Source organism: Cervus elaphus, chromosome 30 (assembly GCF_910594005.1).
Source record: "Cervus elaphus chromosome 30, mCerEla1.1, whole genome shotgun sequence".
NCBI classification, from domain to species: Eukaryota; Metazoa; Chordata; class Mammalia; order Artiodactyla; family Cervidae; genus Cervus; species Cervus elaphus.
In genome coordinates, this window is record NC_057844.1 from 12,213,305 (window position 1) to 12,238,369 (window position 25,065).

Consider the following 25,065-nt stretch of genomic DNA (forward strand, 5'->3'; position numbering starts at 1 on the left):
ATCATGTTATCGCCTAATGCATTGCTATGCATACAGAAAACCCTCAATAAACGTCTTAAATTGATTTAATAATAATTCATTTTATAAGTCTGACCACTTTCTTGTCAGAAAAGTCCAAAGGAGAACATGGATTTAAAAGCAAATCAATAAATGTGGTAGTAAATTTTATGCCATGAAATCTTAGAAAACATTTCAATGGATTTTTGCCTATTCACTGATGAATAATGACAGAAATCACTAAATTTTCATTGTTTGGACCCTAAATACACTAATACTTCACCAATGAGGTTAAGAAGATACTCTGCATAATCTCTGTGACACCTAAATTACCTTTTTATTCTCAAAGTCTTCATTCCTCAAATCTAAAAAAAAAAAAAATCCTGTTTGAACACTTTAGTAAAGATACCTCAACCAGTACTGTACCTTAAAATACATTTAGGATGCTAAAAAAATAAAACATGACTCTGGTCTCTTGATGTTTACCATCTAAAACAGAGAGATGACAGAAAAAGTTTTTCAAAGCATATAGCCATAGTGCTACTATAGACCATAGGAAACTATACTCAACATCCTGTGATAAACCATAACAGAAAAGAATATGAAAAAGAATGTATGTATATGTATATATGTTACTGAGTCACTCTGCTGTACAGCAGAAATGAACACAACATTATAAATCAACTACACTTTAAAAATAAAAAAAAAGCATAAGAACGTGAACAGACGTAACACTCACTCATGCGCTTTTCATCCAGCATAGGGCCAGGAGAATCCATGTTGAGGAGTGCCTCAGCAGCCTCGATGGTTTCAATTGTTTCATCCCCATTATGACAGGAAGCTTCGACTATAATACATTTAAACAGAAAACAGAATTAGCACAAGACATCTGTTGTTCTAAAAAACACAGGTTTGGGAATTTCCTGGTGGTCCAGGGATGAGGACTCTGCTCTTCCACTGTGGGGGCCCAGGTTCAATCCCCAATTGGGAAACTAAGATCCAGTTCCTCCATAATAGTTAAAACCAGAAAAGATAAATACTTCAAAAAGCCTAGTAAAGTTATTAAAACAGGGCACTGTAACACTTCCTACTAAAAACTTAAGGCTTCTATTTAAAATCTTGTAGATTTACGGCATAGTAGAAAAGCAGATTACTCTTCTGTCAAAGCTCTGGAATTCCATGAATTGAAGGAAATATCCCATTAAAACTAATTTTTTCTAAAAAATCAAGCAAGTAAGGCACAGATAAGTCAATAATCAATTACCACCTTCTAAACATTTATATAACTCTAGCTATTCATTTATATAAGCTTTATAAATATTTTAAAGTTCTGCTAGGTAGATGAAAATGATAAAATTAGTATGTATAACTATTTAATTACATAGCAATTAAGAAAATATTACAAGGAGAATTTCAAATTACTTCTTTGTCAAGCTTTTATAGTGAGAAATATCAAATACACACAAAAGTAGAGGAAATCATACAATGAACTGAATGTATCAAGGGCCCAGTTTCAATATTTAACAATCAATTTTCCTTAATCTATACTCCCCAGCTCAAAAAAGACACAAGATTATTTCAAAGTGAACCTCAGACAGCCTGTCATTCATTGTAAATATTATAGTATACAGACAATGCCATGGTCACATCTTTTACAAATTAATTATTCTTTAAATCAGATATCCATTTAATAATGAAATTTCTCTGTCTCAGATTTTTTTTTAAAGTTGGCTTGTTCACAACAGATTTCAAACAAAGTTCATGCATTACACTTGGTGGCATACACCTTCCTTCCTATTTTTTCTGTTTTGCTGTTTATCTTAAGAGAAACAGGGTCAATCTGTTTGTAGTTTCCCACATTTTAGATTTTGCTGATTATATCTCTGTGGTGCCACTTACCACAGCCCTCCCCCATGTATTTCCTGTAAACTGGTAGATATTTCTACAAGACTGATTTGATTCACATTCAGTTTTTCGGCAAGAATACTTGAAGGTGATGCTGTGTGATTCTATGTGCTTTTTGAAAGTAGGTTGTCTTTCTTCAGTACTGCTAGACGGAGAATCAGTTTCAAGTGTTGTCAGCCTGATCCAGTTATCATTAAATTTTCCAACAGCCTTTCATCTAAAGGCTTTAGCAGTTACTGATGACAGTTTGCCTAGATCCAGGAGTTCATTAGGGATTCCAAAATGGTGATAATCATAATCTTATCATTCCTCTCCCATTTATTAGCTAGAATTCTCTACAAAGAAGAACTTGCTGTCATCAACTATCTGTTTACCCTGAGCCAAGGTTTATACAATAAAGGCAAATTAAATGCTTGGGTCTTTTTCTGTTATTCACTAATTTTCAGAGTGAAAAATGGGATCTTTCAAAAGTGACCACTGAGTTTAAAAGATTTTTATTAGTTTCTAGTTTATGTTTCTATGTTTAGATATAAGCAAACACATACATATCATTTTTACTCTCTCCCTTATCTTAAATAATAAATAACTATTCATGCTGTACTGACCCTTGCTTTTTAAACTTCATATACACTAGAAATCATTCCACAGCTATATACAGAAATCAAACTACCTTTCGAATTTCAAAAAACATAAAGCAAATTTAATACCAGTGATCTAATTTGTAAAAGTTTGTTTATTACACTCAGCCTCAGTGCTCAGGGCAGGAAATGCAAAATAAATTGGTGAGTCCTACATAAAACAGGAATGAAAATCAAAAAAGAAGTACAAGTAAGCTTTTAAAAATACAGAGAAAATGTTTTCCCATCATTAAATGGATTATATAAATAATTTATATTTATATTATAATTATTTTATAAAATACAAAACAATTTCTTGTAGGCAACACTAAAACCCACAAGATTTTTTTTTTCCTTCCAGTTTTACTGAGATATAATTGACATGCAGCGTTGTGTGAATTTAAGGTGTACATCATAAGGATTTGGTCATTTCAATCATGAAATGATTATCACAATAAGTTTAGTGAATACCCATCATTTCATATAGATATAAAATTAAGGACACAGAAAAACTTTTCTTGGGATGAGAACTGAAGAATTACTCTTAATTTTTATATATAATATGCCTCGGTGTTACTTACATTTATCATATTGTATGTTATATCTCTAGTACTTTTTTTATCTTCTATATGAATGTGTGTGCCTTTTGACCTTTGTCCAATTCTCATTCCCCTCTCCCCCTACCTCTGGTAACCACAAATTTGATCTCATTTTTTCTGTGAGTCTGTTTACTTGTTTTCGGAGTACACCTGACCTACAACACTGTTACTTCCTCAACATAGTGATTGGGTATTTCTATACATTTCAAAATGATCACTACCATGTCCAGTTATGAAATGTTACCATACTAAGACACTACACAGTTATTTACTATACTCCCCACACTGTACAAAGTAATACATATATATATATATACACACACACACATATACACACATAAAGCTATTCATCACTTAAGTTCAAACGCATTTTAACAACTCTGCATTTTTAAAAATTAATTTATTTATTTTAATTGGAGGCTAATTACAATATTGTAGTGGTTTTTGCCATACGTTGACATGAATCAGCAATGGACAACCCTGCACTTTTACTCCCCAACTCCATGTTTACTGTTTTTTGACATCATGCTTTACATATTTTTGTTCTGTGTATCTCAACTACAATTATTGTGGATATAGATGATTTCACTATGCTTGTCTTTTAACCCTTCTACACGGCTAATTTACTCTTTGCCTTCCTTTCATGATTTTCATGTTTCTAGTTGTGGCCTTGTCTTTTTCAGTTAGAAAAGTCCCTGTAACATTTCTTATAAAGTTGGTTTGTGGGTGCAGAACTCTTTTAGCTTTTTTTGCTTGTCTGTAAAACTTGATCTCACCACCAAATGTGAATGAAAGCCTTGCTGGGTAGAGTGTTCTTGGTTGTAGATATTTTTTCCCTTTCACCACGTTAAATATAAGGAACCACTCCCTTCTGTTCTGCAGGGTTTCTGCTGAAAAGTCACCTCGTAGCCTTATTCAGGTCCTCTTGTTTGTAACTTGTTGCTTTGCCTTTGCTGCTTTTTAAATCCTTGCTTTATCTTTAATTTTTGCCACTTTAATTACAGTGTGTCTTGGTGTGGTCCTTCTTGGGTTGATCTTGTTTGGGACTCTCTCTGCTTCCTGGACCTGGATGTCTGTGTTCTTCCCCAGATTAGGAAAGTTTTCAGTTATTACGTCTTCAAATATGTTCTCTGCCCCTTTCTCTCTCTTCTCCTCTGGGACCCATATAATACAAATATTAGTACACATGATGTTGTCTGAGAGGTCTCTTAAACTGTCTTTATTTCTTTTTACCATTTTTCCTTTTTCCATTCAGCTTCAGTGATTTCTAACACTGTTTTCCAGCTTCCTGATCCAGTCCTCTGTATCATTTAATCTACTGTTGATTCCTTCTAGCACATTTTCATTTCAGTTATTTTATTCTTGCTGTTTGGTTGGTCTTTACATTTTCTAACTCTGGTAAAAACCTCTAACTTCTTGCTCTATGCATCCATTCTTCACCAGAGTTCCTTGAACATGTCTACAATCATTACCTTGAGCTCTCTATACGGTAGATCACCAATCTCCACTTGACTTAGTTGTTCTTCTGGGGTTTCATCTTCATTTAGAAGATTATTTCTCTGTCACCTCATTCCGTCTAACTTGCTCTTTTTATTTCTGTGTATCTGGTAAGCTGGTTACATTTCCCGATCTTGGAGGAGTGGTCTTTCATAGGAGACCTCCTGTGCCTCCCAGCAGCGCTCTCCCCTCTGGTCACCAGAGCTATGAGCTCTGGGGCACCCCCAAGTGGACTGTGTGGCTCCTTCTCTTGTGACAGGCTAGCTGTTGCGGGTGAACTGGTAGTTGTGGCTCGTGCAGGGTGGGCTGCCAGGACCAGCCTTGCACAGAAGCGTCCAGAGACCCCAGGTGGTCCCAGGGCTAGTGCTGGCTCACAAATGGGCAGAGTCGGGTTCTAGAGTGGGGAGGTGTGGGGCCTGGGGCCCAGATCTAGTGTTAACCTGCTAGAGGCAGGGCCAGTTCCTGACACAGCTGGTTGTGGGTCCAGGGCTGTGTGTCCCCTAACTGGTGCTGACCCACTGGTGAATGGGGCTGGATCCCAGAGCAGCTGGGCTGATGGGTCTAAAGGGGTCCATCTCCTTTAGTAATTTCACTTTCAGGTCCTCAAGACTGGTAAAGAAGAAGTTCCACATAGGAGTTCTTAGTCAAACGCTTTTCAAAAAATTTTAACAACACAACCTTGTTTCAAAGGAAATTTTATATAAAACCCCAACATATAAACATATTAAAGTGGTATTTTAACATTGTACATTTCATAGGTTAAAACAGTGTTTATGAACAGGAAAATTTGAAATCAGGGATTATAGATGACAGTGGCCACCTAAGGTAAGTTTCACATCCATAAAAACAGTTTGATCTTTTTATTATTGAAAATTTCGAACAATCAAAATTATGGGACACAGTAAAATGAATTCTCACATACCCATTCTCAGCATCCATCATTATCAGAACATAGTCAATTGTCTTTCAACTCATGCATCCTCCACTTACTGCCCAAGGACCCCTTCCCCACACACTGTGACCTTCAGGATTTTTCTGAAGGAATCTCTGACAGCATATTTTATCTCTAAGTATTTGAGCATATGTATCTGAAAGATAAAGAGTCCAACACAATGCTATTATCATACCTAAAAATGTTAACAACCTTCTTTATCATCGGAAGTGCTACCTAGGTCTCATAATTACAGCTTATAAACTGCTCTATCCCATCACCACCAGCCCTGCAGCCTCTTTAAAGCATGGTACTCTCCCCTCCCCCACTCTGGACTAGGTGGGGGGCTATAATATCCTTTCATTTCTCATGACCTGACTCAGACAAGTATGGAAGAGTTAAACAGAGGCTTGGGTTGGAAGATAAGAAAGAGAGAAGAAACATGAAAACAGCAAATGTGTCAAAATATGGCTTATTTTCTGGATCTATTCTATTTTCTAAGAAGGAAGGCACTTGTCTGCATCTCATCATCAGCAGTCTTCAAGTCTAAGCCCAAGAGTGAAGCACTGAAAGGAAGAAATGATTCCTTCTCCTAAAGATACAGGATCTGCTTTCCAAGTCTCTATTTCTCCTCTGAGGACCAGTATCTTCCTTGGCCACTGAAACCAAGAATAAACACCGCCTCAGGGAAGACTCTGGTTCCCAACCCACAGAGTGTGTGGCCTCACCCTAATGCATCAAGAAAGTAGATCAGAACACACTGCAAAAACCCCATTAGCTATACAACACATCTATATATGCACAGAGGTGGTCACTCTGTTACACAAAACACAAGGATCACAGTCAGTGATGAGTAGAAACCTCTAATTTAAGTCATCTAATTCCCTTATTGATAAGGGAAAGACAGGTCTAGATTCATTAAAAACTTTCATTGAGCTGCTCTGAACAAAGATATGAATATATGAGAACATGCTTTGCAAAATATAAGAGGACAATACAAAACTTAAGTGCTGCTGGTCAATGTTATCAGTGAGGGCGCAGTCACTTGATGTGTGACATTAGGCAAATCACTGAACTTCTTTAATTTCATTTCTTTTTCTGCTGAAAATTAAGTGAGATAACGTACTTTTACGAAGATCTACTATGTTAATATGATACAACAAGAAGTAGACAACTCCATTTGGGTGGTATTCTTGCCCCAAAATGCATTATCACATTCCATCATGAAAAAACATCACAGAAACAAAACTGAGGGACATTCTACAATGTCTGACCCAGTACTCCTCAAAAGTGTCAAGGTTATGAGAGATAAAGAAAGACAAAGGAACCATCAGAGATTGGAAGTGCCTAGGAAAAAATGACTACCAACTAATTGCAGTGTGAGATTCTAGATAGGCTCCTGGAACAGAAAAAGCGCATTAGTGTGAAATGCGTGGAATACAAATAAAGGCCAGGTTTAGTTGATTATACTGTGAAAAATGTTCATTTCTGGTTTTTAAATTAATAATAAATATTCAGATAATTTTTACTTCCAAATAATTTATTTTCTCAAACACCTCCAACATCTCTGGCCAACATACAGGAAAGTTTAAGTGTATAAAAATAAAAACGCATGCATCAGTTTCCAAAACTGATGAAAAAAGCACCACCTCAACACTTACGCAGTGAACTCCTTGGTTTGAAATATCCTACTAGTTCTGACTGAAGAAATCTTGCTGAAACTCCAGCCCCTTCTCCTACATTTGGGTCACGGCCTCCTATTCTGCCTGCTGCAGCAGCAGTAACCAAAGAGCATTCCTATCTTTTGCCCTACAGGCCGCCTCTCGTCGTCACCAGGAGTGCGGAGGAGGCACACCGTGCTCAGTGAGGGCCTGGGGAACGGGGCTGGCTGGGCTCCTCTCACACACCTCCTGTTGTGTCGCGCTCATTCCGTCTATTTAGGAGAGAAGGGCAGGTGAACAGGTGCTATGAACCACAGGCAGACCGGAAGGAACGTGGCACTTCCTTCTCCCTGCAGGGCTCTAGCTTCTGCCACTACTCAGAACCGAGTCGGGAACGTTCTTCCAGCCCCCGAATCACAAAGAAAGAAAAAAGAAAGTGAAGTAGCTCAGTCGTGTCCGACTCTTTGCGACCCCATGGACTGTAGCCTACCAGGCTCCTCCATCCATGGGGTTTTCCAGGCAATAGTACTGGAGTGGGTTGCTATTTCCTTCTCCAGGGGATCTTCCCGACCCAGAGATCGAACCCGGGTCTCCCACATTATAGACAGACGCTTTACCGTCTGAGTCACCTGGGAAGAGAGAAGCTGCTTAATGGCTATGATGACGCTGCCGGGGGCGCACAGACCTGTAAGGCTGATGTCGTCCTCATCCTCGTCAATGATCTCCTCCTCGGCGACGTCCAGGGAGTTCTCGGTGATCATGTCGTTGGGTTCCTCCACACAGGCCAGACCTGCGTAGCTGTTGAGAATATCAGCACCAGGAACGTGCTCCACGATGACGGCGGGGAAAATAGCTGGATCACCAAGCTGGGAGGGCAAGGGGAAAAAAAGATGAACAAAGTTCTGCTTTGTTAAATACAACCCAAACTGTTTTATGCTGGACAGCAATTTAGTTTTCACAGCATCAGCTACTTGTATATTGACAATCCTAGGCTACAGAGAATATACATCTACGATGACCAAATAAAACTTTCATTACTCAATTTCAGGTATTTTTTTTTTTTTAACGTTTTACTTTGGGTTGGGGTATAGCTAATTAACAATGTTGTGACAGCTTCAGGTGAACAGGAAGGGACTCAGCCATAGATACACGTGTATCCGTTCTCCCCCAAAACCGCCGCCCATCCAGGCTGCACATAACACTGAGCAGGTCCCCGTGCTTTGCAGCAGGTCCTTGCTGGCTATCCACTTTATTTTTTTTTGACAGTGTAATAGGCTTCGTTTTATTCTGCACCCGGGCGGGCGGGACCAGCGGGCGGAGGCCGGGCGCTGAGGGCCGAGGCAGGAGCGAGACGGCTCAGCAGGTCGTTCAGCATCTCCTCGCACATGGCCAGGCACCGCGGCACGTGGAAGCAGCCTTTGAAAGGACCCCCCTTGATAGTGAGGGCGACCTTTCCATCTCGGTTCAGGTAGCCAAACCATTCCCCGTACTCTGGATCGCGAAACCGGCGGAAGGTGTACTCAGCCACCTGGTAGAAGATGCGCAGCAAGGCGGGGTCCCCAGTCTCACTGTAGCCCATGAGGAAGGCGATCATGGCTTCACTGTGTGGCCACCAGAGCTTCATGGCCCACTCCAGCTGGGTGGGGCAGAGGCCATCAGCATCCTGGAAGTAGAAGAGGCCACCATGCTCAGGGTCCCATCCAGAGTGGAAAGGCAACAGTAGGAACTTGTCGATCACGTGGGCTTGAAGTTTGGCATCACCTCTTCGGATGGCATAACGGAGCAGGAACCAGCCAGCCTCCAGCGCGTGGCCTGGGTTCTGGTGTCTCCCCAAGCAGCCTGAGAGTTCCTCACCATCCTCTGACACATTCTCCAGCACAGCCTGCCCACCCCTCTGCACGTGTTGCAGAATCCTCTGAGCACACCAGTCCCCCAGCTCCGCGGAGATGCCTGCCAGCTCCTCGTCCGCCTCCCCGAGTTGCTCCACCAGGTTGAGCAGCATCATGGGCACCGCCATGGATTCTCAGGCTGGGGCCCCAGGGAGCTGGGGCCGGCCCAGCCCGGAGGGGTCCTCCCGCACCCAGCTCACGATCTGATCCATCATCTCCATGGCTGCGCTCTGGTACCGCGCGTCCCCCGTCACCCTCCACAGCTCGTTCATGGCCATGGTGTAGAAACACTCGCTGAAGATGGTCCGCTGCACCTTGACTGGGCGGCCGTCCCTGGTCAGCACAAAGGCACACTTCTTTGCAGGAGGTGCCACTTGGGCATAACGCAGCAAAAACTCGCCACCTGCTTTAGCTGCATTCAAAAGCTCCGGGCGGCGGAAGCGCTCAAACTGGCGGTACAAGCGACAGTACATCCACACCTGCCTCCCCTGCAGCCAGACGTACTTGAGGTCATCGTACACCCGCCCGTCGCGGCCAAGGCACGTGAAGAAGCCCCCCTGTTCCTGGTCGTGGGAGTGCTCCAGCCAGAGAGCCACCACGCGATCCAGCTCGCGCGCCACGCGCTCTTTCCAGGCCCGCAGCGTCTCTTGTTCCTTCTCCATGTCCTGCCACACTCGGAGACCCCGGCTCATCACTCCCTCTCCTCCAGGAAGCCACCTGGCTATCCACTTTAAACACAGCAGAGAACTTCCCCGGTGGCTCCGTTTCGCCCGCCACTGCAGGTCCCGTGGGTTTGATCCCTGCTCCAGGCAGATTCCACATGCTGTGGAGCAACTAAGCCCATGCATCATAACTACAGAGCCCGTGTGATCTCCAGCCTGTGCTCTGCAACAAGAGAAGCCACTGCAGTGAGAAGCCCGGACACTGCACCGGAGAGGAGGCCCCATTTGCCACAACTAGAGAAGTCCCACACGCAGCAACGAAGATGCAGTGCAGCAAAAAAAATGAAAAAAGAAAGAAAAAGAAAGATCCCATGCGCAGTAACTAGGACTCAGTGCAGTCAAATAAATTTTAAAAATAAATAAATAAATATTGCAAAGTGTACATGTCCATCTCTAACTCCCTAACTATCCAATTTTGGGTCTCAATAGCCAAGTTTTCACAAAGAATTTCTATAAAAGTATGTTTTTAAAGTCAACTAAACTAAAAACAAAAACTAGTATCATGAATAAGAAGTGGCATATGAATAAGCATACAATTAAATAAAACCTCAACCAAGGTTTCTTGGACAGAAAAATATCTGTGAGCTTAGTAAATATTATATCGTCACTTGGCACACAGGCTGTGTTTAACAACTGCTTTTGATTCAAACAGGAAAATTAACTTTCACTTTCTGTTCAGTCATAAGATCAGGGAATCTGAGAACCGAAAGAGCTCTAGTCCAGCCATCTCCTTTCACAGATGAGGAAACTGACCCAGAGATACTTTTTAATAGCCTACTCAAATATCAGTTAGTCATGAAAAAAACTAACGTTAAAGTGAAAACCAAATAAAAAATGCTTTCTAAGTATTTTGTTGTTGTTAGTCGCTAAGTCGTGCCTGACTCTTGCAACTCTATGGACTATAGCCTGCCAGGCTCCTCTATCCCAGCGATTCCCCAGGCAAGAATACTGGAGTGGGCTGCCATTTCCTTCTCCAGGGGATCTTTCCCACCCAGGGATCAAACCTGTGTCTCCTGCATTGGCTGGTGAATTCTTTACCACTGAGTCATCAGGGAAATCTCATATCTAAGTATACATGAATCATAATACTACATAATAAGAGCTGTCTGTAAAATAATTACTTCTTAAAGAAAAAGGCAGACACTTATTAACTTCTTTCATATTGCTCTCCTTGTCATATGGTGAGAGTACTATTCATTATACTTCACATTAATGTTTCTCTGCAAATCATCCTCTCCTAAGCCACTAATACATATTAAACAGTCTATTGATTTAAAAAAATCAATCAGTGATAGACCTCATTAAGTTTCTACCTCTTTTACTTTAAAAATTAAAAAGCTGCAGACTTTAAAAAGTTGTAAAAGTAGCACATTCTCTTACAATCTCTTTAAAAGTAGAATCTCTTACAACCTTCATTCATATTCCTCAAACATTAATACTTCATCACATTTATCATCCTCTTTCTATATTACTCTTTCTATATCTATAGTTTTTGTGATTTATTTGAAAGTGGAAAACATATTGATCCTTTAACCTTAAACACTTAAGCATATATTTTCTAACTATATGACCATTATCTTATATAAAGATAGCACAATTATCAAAATTAGGAAAGTAACCTTGATACAGCACTATTATTTAATCTATAGAATTTACTTAAATTTCTCCAATTGTCTCACTAATGTCTTTTAAAAAATTTTTTTTAATTGAGATCAAGATAGTAACTTTCATTTGGTAAATATCATGTTTCTTCATGACAACGTCTCTAATTTAGAACAACTCCTTTCTTCTCCTTTAACCTGGAGCACTTCTTCAGTTTGCCTTTCATGACCTTGACACTCTGGAAGAATAAAGGCCATTTGTTTCATAAAATGTCTCCCAATTGGGCTTGTGTGTTAGTAACTCAGCAAGAACACCAAAAAAGCAATGCTGTGTCCTTTCAAATACATCTTATCAGGAGGTCCAAAATACCTTTCACTCTCACTATGAGTGATCTTACCTTCGATCATTCATTTAGTTTGGATGCGGTCTACCAGACTTTTCTACCATTACTGTATTTCCTTTTATAATTAGTAAATATCTTATGGGAAGACAGCTCATGTAAATATCCTTTTTCTTAAAATATGTAGGGAGAAAATATTATTTATGACTTCATTATAACTTAAGCATCCTCAATCTTTTAAAATTAATATGTTTGTAGCAGTGCACAGAAGTTAAACACTACTCCGATCGTAAGAATTTAATTACCCAAATTAAATATATGATATCATAGGTACTAAATACCATCCATGCCTTCAAGAATGCTATGTTCTGAAATTTATAAATAATATTAATACTAAAGCATATGTGGATGGTTTTATTTTCAAATGTTTCTTCCTATTTCAAGAGGAAGTTAGTGAGAAGCAACCAGCTGTCCAAATCCTAAGTTTTGAAACAGAGGCTCAAACATTACAAAGAAAAACACACAGAGGGAGGCGCTAGAGGGAGTATCACACAAAGGGGCGACAGTCCAGCCACTGCCTTGCACTTCTCTCTTCTGAGAATGAATTCTTCCACAAGCAACCCAACCCAGCAGGGCATGTGCTTATCACAACACTTCTTTTCTTCTCTCCTAAGAGCTCAAGGTAAGCTCCTCATCTAACAAGGCTAAGCCCAGAGTGAGTTAATTTTCATGAATTCATTTTATGCCACAACAACTCTACACATCACGTAAGGATATGGCTTACTATTTCTATCTATTGGCAAGTGAAGAATTAGACTAAGAAATTTACCCAAGGGGACGTCCCTAGTGGTCCAGCGGTTAAGACTTCAAGCTTTCATGCAGGGGACACAGGTTCAATGCCACATGCCATGCTATGTGGCCAAAAAGTTAAAATATTAAAAAAAAAAAAATTTACCCAAGATTAGCAGTAAGTCAGAGACAGAGGCAGATCAATGCAATTCACAGAAGCAGCCCTCAAATGAAAGCAATGAATTCCTCCCTACCCACATCTATTTGGCTCCTGAAATTTGGGGAGTGAATATTTAGACTGTGGCTATCAAGAGGGATAGCACCAAAATTTTTCTGAATCCGTACAGTTTCTAAGTTTCAAATAACTACAGATGCTTGTTACTACTTTCTACCTCCTCCCAGTCTCTTATCTTGGAAGTGGACTGGAGCTGACGGCTCTGTTCTCCAGATACACAGGTGTTAGGAAACACCCTGTCATGTACTCCTATAACCAACACTGCTTCCCTGGCAGCTCACATAGTGAAGAACCTGCCTGCAAAGCGGGGAGACCTGGGTTCCATCCCTGGGTTGGGAAGACCCCCTGGAGGAGGGCATGGCAACCCACTCCAGTGTTCTTGCCTGGAGAAGCCCATGGACAGAGGAGCCTGGCGGGCTGCCGTCCCTGGGGTCGCAGAGTCGGACTGAATGACTAAGCACAGCACTCAGGGCCCCTCTCCAGAAGCAACCACTGTAGCCAGTACCTCTGCTCCCTAACAGAGGCAGTCTATGCGTGGTCACGTATACTCTAATTTGCTTTGAACAAGCATTTCTAGGGCACTTCCAGGTTTTAAGACGTATTTTAAAGGTACGGACATGAAAACTGCCTGTTTACAACATTACACCAGAAGAGATTACTCATTTTTAATGGGCTAAATGGGGGGGGAGGCAGTCATCTATGCACAGTGGTCACATACCTTCTGGCTTTGCTGCTGCTGTTAGCTAATATTTATTAGCACCAGGCATTTTGCTCATTGCGTCACACGGATTACCACCTGACGTCATCATCACAAAAACCCAATGAGAAAGGCACATCAGATGATTTATCTTATACACAGGAAAATGAAGTCTCAAAGAGAAGGAAAACAGTTTACTGTAAGTGGAAGAATCTTAACCTAAAGTTGACTCCAGAGACCAAGTTCTTTACCTTTTCACTATTATAGCCAGTCTGAAACATGATGCTGTTTTGTTCTGGAACTTTTTTTTTCCTTTTACATATTTACTTAGCTCTGTTTAGAAACACAGAATAGGGGAGGAGCTGTGTTTGGGGCATGACTTTCAATGTTATCTTTTTCAGGACTTCTCCGATCCAAATCTACTATAAACTATCTCGAGGGCACAGCCAGCTCCTCCCACTCCCCAGGGACTTCCCAGGATCACTCCCCATTTGGCCATACTGTCTTCTCCTTCTAGATATTGGCTCGTCTCATGAAAAACATAGGCCAATCTTCTCTAGTCCACTGAGATGTATACTCATAGTTGTTCAACTCTTAATTTCTCCAGGGTGCTGTTAATTCATGTACAATAAATAGACCAACTCTGAGTCTTAGGTAACCAGCCTCAATCTATATACACAAAATAGATCCAGGAAACCCTTCTCAGGTGACTGGAAAGACACTCCCCCTCTATAACCGTAAAGAGAAGGAAAATACATACTCCAGAAATGCCCGCTGCTGATCTGGGCTCATGGTAAACTCCTGCCTTATGAACTGATGGACTAAACTCGCTGACTACTAACTGAGTCATTAGGAACTTAAAAGCTTCGTAACCACATGTTCTAAAATTCCTTACAGAGCATCCCTGGTGGCTCAGGGGTACAGAATCTGCCTGCCAATGCAGGAGACACAGGTTCGATCCCTGGTCTGGGAGGATCCCACATGCTGCAGAGCAACTAAGCCCCCCACCACAGCTGCTGCAGCCCAGTGCCCTGGAGCCTGAGCTCCACTGCAAGAGAAGCCTGCACGCTGCACCTAGAGAGCAGGCCCCGCTCGCCGCGACAAGAGAAAAGCCCGAGGAACACTGAGGGCCCAGCACAGCCAAAAATAAATCAAAAACAAAAATTGTTTTAAGTAATAAAATCCCTGATAAAGACACGGACCCTAATCTCTTGAGTGAAAAAAAAAAGATGGTAAAATTTCAAATACTGAATTTTCCTAGATTTAAATTTTTAAAAATAAAATACGGGGACGTGTATTAATTTGCTGTAGCTGCTATAACAAAGGACCGCAGGCTACATGGCTGAAACAGCAGAAATGTACTGTCTCTGAGTTCTAGAGTCTGCATGGCTGATATCACAGTGATGGCAAGGTCAATCCCTGAGGGCTGTGAGGGAAGGGTCCACCCAGGCCTCTCTCTGTGGCTTGTAAATGACCCTCTTCATGTTCACATGGTGCTCTCCCTGTATGTGTCTCTGCCAAGATTTCTCTTCCTATAAAGGCACTCATCATATCAGATCAGGAGTCCACCCTATTCCACTATAACCTCATGTTATATCCACAACAATTCTATTTCCAAGTAAGCTCACATTCAGAGATACTGGGAGTCAGGGCTTAAACATTTGAATTTGAGGAGTGGAGGGCAATTCAGACTATAACAAGACTCAAGTTAATTTAGCTTTAAGTCTCTCATTTGACAACTAAGTCCCTTGACCCTAAACAATCCCGATAAGCTTATGGCAATAAATGCGACTTGCTCAGTCATGTCCATGGGCTGCACCCTGCCAAGCTCTTCTGTCCATGGAATTCTCCAGGCAAGAATACTGGAGTTGGTTGCCATTTCCTTCTCCAGAGGATATTCTCGACCTAGGGATCAAACCCGGGTCTCCTGCATTACAGGTGGATTCTTTACCATCTTTATGGCAAAAATATATAGCTGTGAAATTAAAAGATGCTTGCTCCTTGGAAGAAAAGCTATGACAAACCTAGACAACGTATTAAAAAGTGGAGACATTACTTTGCCAACAAAGGTTCATATAGTCAAACCTATGGTTTTTCCAGTAATCATGTATGAAAATGAGACCTGGACCATAAAGAAGACTGAACGCTGAAGAACTGATGCTTTTGAACTGTGGTGTTGGAGAAGACTCTTGAGAGTCCCTTGAACTGCCAGGAGATCCAACCAGTCCATCCTAAAGGAGATCAGTCCTGGGTGTTCATTAGAGGGACTGATGTTGAAGCTGAAGCTCAAATACTTTGGCCACCTGATACAAAGACCCAACTCTTTAGAAAGACCCTGATGCTGGGAAAGACTGAAGGCAGGAGAAGGGGACGACAGGGGACGAGACAGCTGGATGGCATCACCGACTCAATGGACACAAGTCTGAATGAGCTCCGGGAGATGGTAAAGGACAGGGAAGCCTGGCGTGCTGCAGTCCACGGGGTGGAAAAGAGTCCCACACAACTGCGAGACTGAACAACAAAACAGTAATTCAGGAATAGTAACAGGAATTGTTACAATAGTACCAATAGTAATTTGTTACAATAGTAACAAGTAATTCAGGAATATAACAATAGAAACAATGAATACATTCATATATATTCTACCTATATCATAAAAAGAATATATAAGAATATATATAATATATAGAGAACACATATAATATGTATAAGTATATAATATATACACTATATAAGAATATATTATATAATACGTATCATATGAGATATAGAACATATTCTTATATATATAAGAATGCATTCTTATATAAGAATATATTCATATATATACACACACTTGTTACTATTCCTAAATTAAGATTAGATAGTATCCTTCAAGTTTCTTTGCTAGAGACCATCAACGTTTATCTACCTAGTTTTGCCATATCATTTCAACCAGACTCCTTCCTAAGATTTATTTAAAACAAGAATTTCAGGAAGGTCAGAGCTAGTCATAAAATGGCCACATTTCTAATAGTTAGCAATAAGATGCAAACTTCCTTTAAGAAATAAGGGAGTCAACACTTCACTGATGATCAAACAAAAATACTACATTTCATTTGGCTGGCTACTTAAAAAATCTTTTTCTCCAAATCCTCTAAATCAATTCTAAAACCTCTCCTCTTTTAAATAATTATGTTTAAATAAGCATCTCCTCTTTGGTACCTTTCACTTGAATCAGGGAATCTCAGTAAACTCTATCTGTAGTTATCAACCCTGACTATACACTAAGAAACATCTAAAAATATCAGTTCAGTTCAGTTCAGTCCAGTCACTTAGTCGTGTCTGACTCTTTGAGATCCCATGAACCGCAGCACGCCAGGCCTCCCTGTCCATCACCAACTCCCGGAGTTTACTCAAACTCATGTCCATCGAGTCGGTGATGCCATCCAACCATCTCATCCTCTGTCGTCCCCTTCTTCTTCTGCCCCCAATCCCTCCCAGCATCAGGGTCTTTACCAATGAGTCAGCTCTTCGCATCAGGTGGCCAAAGTATTGGAATTTCAGCTTCAGCATCAGTCCTTCCAGTGAACACCCAGGACTGATCTCCTTTAGGATGGACTGGTTGGATCTCCTTGCAGTCCAAGGGACTCTCAAGAGTCTTCTCCAAAACCACAGTTCAAAAGCATCAATTCTTCAGCACTCAGCTTTCTTCACAGTCCAACTCTCACATCCATACATGACCACTGGAAAAACCATAGCCTTGCCCTATATGGGAACAAATAAATCAGAATATCTAAGCATATGACCAGCGCATGTTATCAAAGCTTCTCAAATGATTCCAGTGAGAATGCAGAGGTCAGAACCACTGCTCCAGAGAATTAAAAGATTCTAAACTGCATTCCTGGGACTTCCTCTGGTGGTTAAGACGGCCTTGCAATGCAACAGACAGGGGTTCGATCCCTGGTCGGGCAACTAGGATTCCACGTGCCACAGGGGAACTGGGCCCAAGCTCAAGAGCAACAACTGAAGGGTCCACGTGCAGCAACTAAGACCCAATGCAGTCAGATAAATTGTTCAAAAGTTTAAAAATAAAATGGACTCCCTAAATTGAGTCAACTCGTTATTTATGCCAATGCCTGAGATCCTAGTAGTCCAAAGAGACAAACAGTTATACTATTATGTTATGAGATCTTTTGCTATTTGGCACTTGCAGGTTACTTTCCCATTTGGTTTTGAAAGAGAATCAAAATAAATCACAAATGATGGGTGGGAAGAGAGAGAGAAGGCTTCTTAGAGTTGGTAGAGAATGTGCCTGTAATGTGGGAGACCGGGGTTCAATCCCTGGGTTGGGAAGATCCCTTGGAGAAGGGAAAGATTACCCACTCCAGTATTCTGGCCTGGAGAATTCCATGGACTGTATAATCCATGGGGTCGCAAACAGTTGGACATGACTGAGCGACTTCAACTACTTCCATGAACAAATTAAACTACAGTAATAAACTGTGGTAGAAATAAAATGACTAATACAACAACAATAGCCTAACTTTCGACTGTTTTGCAACTTTAGAGAAAGTGTTAACAGCTCCAGACAGAAAAATACAAATACCAGTTTCCCTTTCTATTAATTTCAGGTAAATTTATGACATGTGATGAAAGCAAAATAATTTTTTAGCAGCAATAATAAAAATCAAACCAAGTGTTAGCAGAGAGACAATTCCCCAAATTTCAACAGTGTCCACTATACAGTGACTATTTGCTGTGGGTGATGATATATGTGGCAATACCATCAAGTTAAAAAAGAGAAGACACCCATCTCTAAGCAGTATGATCCTACTCTGAGAGAGCTTGCTTGTTTTCTCAGTATACCACAATCCAAGCCCTAGGCGGACATTTAAATAACTATGGATCACTATTCCAACTCAATTTTTAAGTTTATTCAACAAATTTTTGGATATAAAAAAGCAAAAGAATTTTCAAAGAACTTGTTTGCCAAGCTTCTCCAACAGCAGAGCTCAATCTTGTCAGAGGCTGTTGTGAAACACCCTGCCAAGATCCCTTATGAAACGGCTTGAAATGAAGTATCCATCAAATGCTTTCCTAAATGAAAAGCTGATTAAAAACAGTCTTTAAAAAATCTCCCCAATGCAGGGACTTCCCTGGCAGTCCAGAGGTTTAGACGCTGCACTTCCATGGCAAGGGCCACAGGCTCCATCCTGTGTGCTGTGCAGAGGCAAAAGAAAGAAGAAACTCCCCCATGAAGACAATCCTTCTCAAAGGTAAGATGCGAAACGAGCACACTTCCAAGTTGCTTATACCATTTCTTGGGCCCCCAGGTGAGGCAATACCGGGAATAGGGGGGGGCCCACTAGTTCCACAACCTTCAGTGTCCCCCTGCACTCCGAGGCCACTTCAAAGAACACACAAACTAAGGACAGTGCACTTGCTCCAGAAACCTCTCTTTAAGAGAGATTCCTGCGCCCTCTTTTCCAAACAGAATGCTGTCGAAGCCTCATCCTATGAAGACACCGCTTTGAAATGACTTCCTTCACCTATGATTTAAAAAACAACCTAGATGCCTATCAGCAGACGAATGGATAAGAAAGCTGTGGTACATATACACCATGGAATATTATTCAGCCATTAAAAAGAATACATTTGAATCAGTTCTAATGAGATGGATGAAACTGGAGCCCATTATACAGAGTGAAGTAAGCCAGAAAGATAAACACCAATACAGTATACTAACGCATATATATGGAATTTAAAAAGATGGTAACGATGACCCTATGTGCAGGACAGAAAAAGAGACACAGATGTATAGAACAGACTTTTGGACTCTGTGGGAAAAGGCGAGGGTGGGATGAGCTGAGAGAATAGCATTGAAACGTATATTATCAAGTGCGAAATCAGGATGGGGAGCACATGTAAATCCATGGCTGATTCATGTCAATGTATGGCAAAAACCACTACAATATTGTAAAGTAATTAGCCTCCAACTAATAAAAATAAATGAAAAAATAAAAAAATTAATTAAAAAAATAAAAATAAACAAAAAAAAAAACCCCGAGCCCTTACTCTATCAGAACAGGATTTGACAATATTTACCATGCAGCAAACGCACCAGAAATACAGACGGTGAAAACAGGATGTAACTTTAAGTGCTCAGGCTCTAGAGTCAGAACGACCCTATTTAAGGCCAGACTGTACAGCATGGCCTGGGTGCTTGAACTCAGGCAAATAATTCAGTCTCTCTAGGGTTTAGTTTTTGTGTCCCACTAAAATAAGAATAAGAATATCTTCAAGCTGTAAAAATTCAATAACATGTAAATATATCACCTATACTGCATGGAATATATTAAGCATTCAATGTATCTTTCGATAAAAATCCTTCAATATTTGATTTAAATAAAAACAAGCACTCTTAAAACTTGACTTACTACACACATATATATGCACACACAAATAAATATATATACACATATACAAATCAAATCACACTGTACACACTTTAACACTGTTATACGTAAATTACATCTCAATATAGCTGCGTTTTGGCGGGGGGGGGGGGGGGGGCGGGTTGTGGAGCTTGACTTGCTGAAATCTTACACTGACAGGCATGGTTTTGGTTTTGTTTTGTTTTTTAATGTGGCCATGCCACTCTACATGTGGGATCTTATTTCCTGACCAGGGATCAAACCCAAGCCCCTCTGCATTGGAAGTGTGGAATCTTAACCACTGGATAGCCAGGGCAGTCCTTTTTGTTTTGCTTGTAGTAAGAATAAGTCCTCTCAGAAAACTAGTGCATGAAATACTATCATCTAATGTGGCTATCATTACCAGCAGACAACATTTAGCTTCAACCGAAAGCAAAAGCTGGATACATATGTGTGTTAGTGTTATGAAAATTTATCAAACTGTACACTTATGGTCTGTGTATCCTTGTGTTTATGCTATACTCCAATAAAAAGTTTAAAAAGCAGAGGTTCATATGATAGGAGAAACAAAACTTGACAATGTCTTCAACTCAGTACTCTCTAGTTCCCTCAGCTCTGAGCACTGTTCACCAGAGAGGTGAAAGGAGTACAGCTAGGGGGAGGAGACTGAGGCCAGACCAAACACCAGAATAACCTTCCTTCATCCCCTCCTACGAAACGCAACAAAATCACAGACAATCTTTAGCCACAGCACATCTTGGTGAATACACATGCACAAAATTAGGGTGACTGGGGAACAAAGTGAGTCAAAACCATAATCCTTTATACAAGCTCCCATGGTATATTTTTTACATTATTCTGGAGGACTTCCCTGGTGACCCAGTGGATAAGAATTATCCTGCCAATACAGGGGACATGGGTTTGATCCCTGGCCCGGGAAGATCCCACGTGCCATAGAGCAACCGAGCCCATGCGCCAAAACTAGTGAGCCTGTGCTCTGGAGCCCATGAAAGCAACTACGCCAGCCCGCGTGCCTTAGAGTCCGTGCTCGGTAACAAGAGAAGCCGCTGCAATGAGAAGCCCTCGCACTGCAACTAGAGAAAGCCTGCATGCAGCCCAGCACAGCCAAAAATAAAATAAAAATTACTATTTTTAGGGGATAGATTAATATATGAACATATCTGTATTCCAAGAGTATAAAACATCACCATCCCCCTTTCTATATAGTTCCCCATCCCCAATAACTCCCATTGTTACCAATTTCCAAAGTGCATTTTAAATGTTTTCAGGAACTGATGAACATAAAACAAGCCAGGATTGTGCAACTGGTCTCTGGGACTCAACAGTAAGTCCTTGGAAAGGATTCTTCACAGTCAGATCTCAGCATACTTTCAAAATCTGTCATTAAAACAGCTTCATTATCTGCAAATGAAACACTTCTGTTGACTGACTCAAGAGTTCTATAGGAACTTAACCCCTCTAGTCTTATTTTAAAAGAAAATGAACAGCTGTTCTAGCAACCAGGCAGCAGGGAGTTGCAGTGCACCACACACTGGTCTAATTTATCAAGTTTTCCTGACTGAAAGTGTAGTGCATAAATCTAGTTTTTAAATTTTTTAATACTTAAATGTACTGGGGGAAAAGCAAAAATCCTACTTATCACAACTGTAATCCTATAAAAGGCTATCTACTTAATATTCTTCCAGATTCCTTTTTCCCTTCAAGGTTCCTTTTTATCTCTTATATAGGTTAAGACTCTGGACTTTCTCGAGTCAAAGACTCAACTCCAGTGCAGGTGCTGTCACTTCACAGCTGTGTTTCTGGGCAAATATGGCCCTTCATTCCTCCAGAGATTCCTCTCTACAAAGACACTCTTTAGTCACAATGGGAAAAAATCAGTTGCCATACTGTACACGGTGTGTTGTGAGGATCAAAAGAGAAAATGCACACTGCCTACAGGACCTGGTAAAGCTAAGAGACAATAAGCAGTACTTTATATAGTTAGACGGGCTTCCCCAGTGGCTCAGACAGTGCAGAACCTGCCTGCAATGTGGGAGACCCGGGTTCGATCCCTGAGTCGGGAAGATCCCCTGGAGGAGGAGATGGCTTACCACTTCAGTATTCTTGCCTGGAGAATCCCATGGGCAGAGGAGCCTGGCGGGCTACAGTCCATGGGGTTGCAAAGAGTCGGACATAACTGAGCGACTAACACTTATCCATCTTGAAATTAGCCTGCTGGTCATGTGTGTATGCATGTATTTTGCCAGGTTTTGGCATACTGTGTTATACTGGCTCTGTAAAAATGAATTAGGGAACTTCCCTCTCTAACTTCAAACCATTTAAATGATTCACTAAAGTTTAAGACAACTCACCCACCAAAAACTCTTTGGGGCTACCAGTTTACGCATATGGAGATTGTTCCCTGGCGATTTCCTCAGGTTGTTGTTGTTACTAGTACATTTTCATTTTAAACAAATTACCAAATATTGATTACTACTGCACATTGTAAACAGTTAAAAATATTTCAGAGCACTAGCTCAAGCTGTGTATAAAATTCCTACACAGTTCTGTATCATCTCTTAATAGAAATATAAACAAACCAATCAAGTTCTGTCAAAAAATTAATAAGGAAATAAATAAGTGGATAATAAGGCAAACTATCCACATTCTAAAAGAATGCTATTAAATCAGAATAGGAATCCAGATAACCTTAGTAAATAAGCCAGGTTATTTTGAACACAACCCTGGGTACCTCTGTAACCCTGCCCTAGGAATTTATTACAGGATTCTAATATAGTTCTTCTGGTTATCCAACAATAAATTCAAGATGATAGTCTACTACAGAAAATGCAAAAAGCAGTGTATCACAGGGTGATTTGTGACAATCGGAGTGTATGTGGAGAACACTTTGTAAGCTATATAGACCCCTACCAAAAGTGAGGCAGTGGTATTTCTACACTTTCCAGTACGGCAGGTAATGTTTTCCTGGCACAGAGATTAATGTACAAAGCAACATCAGGGCCCAAATTTTAATACATGCTTCTTTTTAAGATTTTTTTTTATGTGGGCCATTTTTAAAGTCTTTTATTGAACCCGTTATAATATTGCTTCTGTTTTATGTTTTGGTGTTTTGGCCACAAGGTATGTGGATCTAATGCTTCCCAGGTGGCACTAGTGGTAAGGAACCCACCTGCCAATGCAGGAGATGCAAGAGACATGGGTGCGATTCCAGGGTTGGCAAGATCCTCTGGGGGAGGGCAGGGCAATCCACTCCAGTAATCTTGCCTGGAGAATCCCATGGACAGAGGAGCCTGGCAGGCTACAGTCCCTAGAGTGAGACCCACTGAAGCAACTTAGCACGCACACAACTCCCCAACCAGGGATCGAACCTGTACCCCCTGCATTGGAAGGTCAAGTCTGAACTGCTAGACTACCAGGGAAGTCCCAATACACACTGCAATCAGTCCCCTCACTTCTCCAATATCCTGTTTTTTTTTTAATAATTATGTACCTTCTATATCATGATGTAGATAAATATTACATTATAGCCAGTGGCTCTGTATAAGGGAAAAATGATTCAGATTCTTGGTAATAATTACCATCGTCAAAGTCCTTCCTTAATCTGATTAAAAAGAAACTCATTACAAGGCTGTGTAAAAAGTATCCTCCAGTTTCTATCTTTGAGAGCTCGTCACTAAACAATAAACTAGAATAAAATAAAACTAAAATGATGTTCTTAATACGGAGGGGGTAAGGGTGGTGGTGATGATGATGAAAACAGTTCCTCTGTCAAGGACTTCACGTGGCTCCTGCCAGTTACCCCCACAACACTGTACCGCTGCTTTGCTGACACTTGTCAGCCAGAGGCAGAGCTGAAACCTGGACCCAGGCAATCTGACTCCAGAGTCCACAAGCTTAATCACTGATAGACTGCAAGCACTGGATCTTACAGATAAACTACAGTCATAATGAAAGTTTCATCACAGCTAAAGTATGGGTTTTAAATACACACACACACACACACACATTTCCTAACGTGCACTGCGTTAGAGCTACAGCTGAAAAAATTAGTTATTTCTGTTGGCTTCAGTAGAGATGAGTGTTTCTAAAGAAGCCTTTTCTCTTGTACAGCACCATGAAAAATAGAAAGGTCTAAGTAAAATGTTTTTTTCTCCAGACTTCCCCAAGATAATGTTTGAAATTCCACTGTAAACCCCTGTGAAGTTGACTTAGCTAAGTCTAATCTCATTTTTTAGGTCTTTCATGACAATTGGCCTTATTTAGTCTTTGCCCAGAGTTTTCCCTTTTCAGCCAAGATAAATTACAACTTGGCCACACATCTTGAAGAAAGTAAAATAATTATTGAAAACAACCTGAGGGTTTTGTTTTGCTTTTTTAACTAGAGTACCCTCTTAAAAAGTTTAAAAGTGCCCTCTTAAAAGTACTGGTGGCGGGTATGTATATGTGTATGTGTGTGTATCTGTGTGTGTGTAGCTAGCTGAGTATGAACAGAGTCAATTATGGGGTAAAAAAAAAAAGGTAAATTTTGGGAGGTGTAGTAAGTTTTAACCAGGTTTAAATATTTACTTGCAAACTAACTAGGCAACATCACAACAGTCACTACTGGACTGATAAATGTTCTAAATACACAGATTCTATAGAACTCAAAGAATTTAAATATAATCATATTTAAAGAGGTTAATTCCTACTTCTAAAAGATGAAGTTTGACAAGACACTTACATATGCATAATTCACAAAATAAAATGATGCACAATATTTGTGACTATAGTAGTTTGGCTACAGCGAAACTAAGAATGAAATATCACACTAGCTGATCACAGACAATGACAGAAATCAGTCACTCTGAACAATTCCAGATCAAACTATGTCAAAAGAAACTTAACACGTTACAATGTCAATGGAGAGTGCTCCCCTACAGAATCAATCTCCCAGATTTTTAAAATCCTGAATAACAAATTTATTGGCTTATCCTAGAAACATGTCAGTAATATTCAAGTATCAAAGAAAAAATAAGAAAACATTTTTGCTAAAAAGAGGGTGAATGAATTTGTCTGGTATCCAAGTCATAAAAACTGCCTTCGTTTCCTCCCTTATCCAAGACAACTGAGTGGTAGAGAGTTCAGAGGGCAACATGACAAACTTTAAT

The 25,065-nt window shown here is 40.5% G+C and overlaps 2 protein-coding genes across 5 annotated transcripts in view; both read right to left on the reverse strand.

Annotated features, from left to right (window-relative positions):
* Positions 1-25,065, reverse strand: part of ELF1 (E74 like ETS transcription factor 1) — a 115,768-nt gene that overhangs the window by 20,357 nt on the left and 70,346 nt on the right. For all 4 annotated transcript variants that reach the window (XM_043892509.1, XM_043892507.1, XM_043892511.1 and 1 more), the window contains 2 exons: positions 7,893-8,073; positions 737-844 (listed from right to left, as the gene is read on the reverse strand). In XM_043892509.1, the coding sequence (XP_043748444.1) occupies positions 737-844; positions 7,893-8,073 (289 nt within the window). The remainder of the gene's footprint in view (positions 1-736; positions 845-7,892; positions 8,074-25,065) is intronic.
* On the reverse strand, positions 8,460-9,818 carry LOC122687069 (N-acylglucosamine 2-epimerase-like). The gene is given in 1 exon segment (XM_043892512.1): positions 8,460-9,818. A coding segment is annotated over 1 exon segment (1,299 nt). The 5' UTR covers positions 9,789-9,818; the 3' UTR covers positions 8,460-8,489.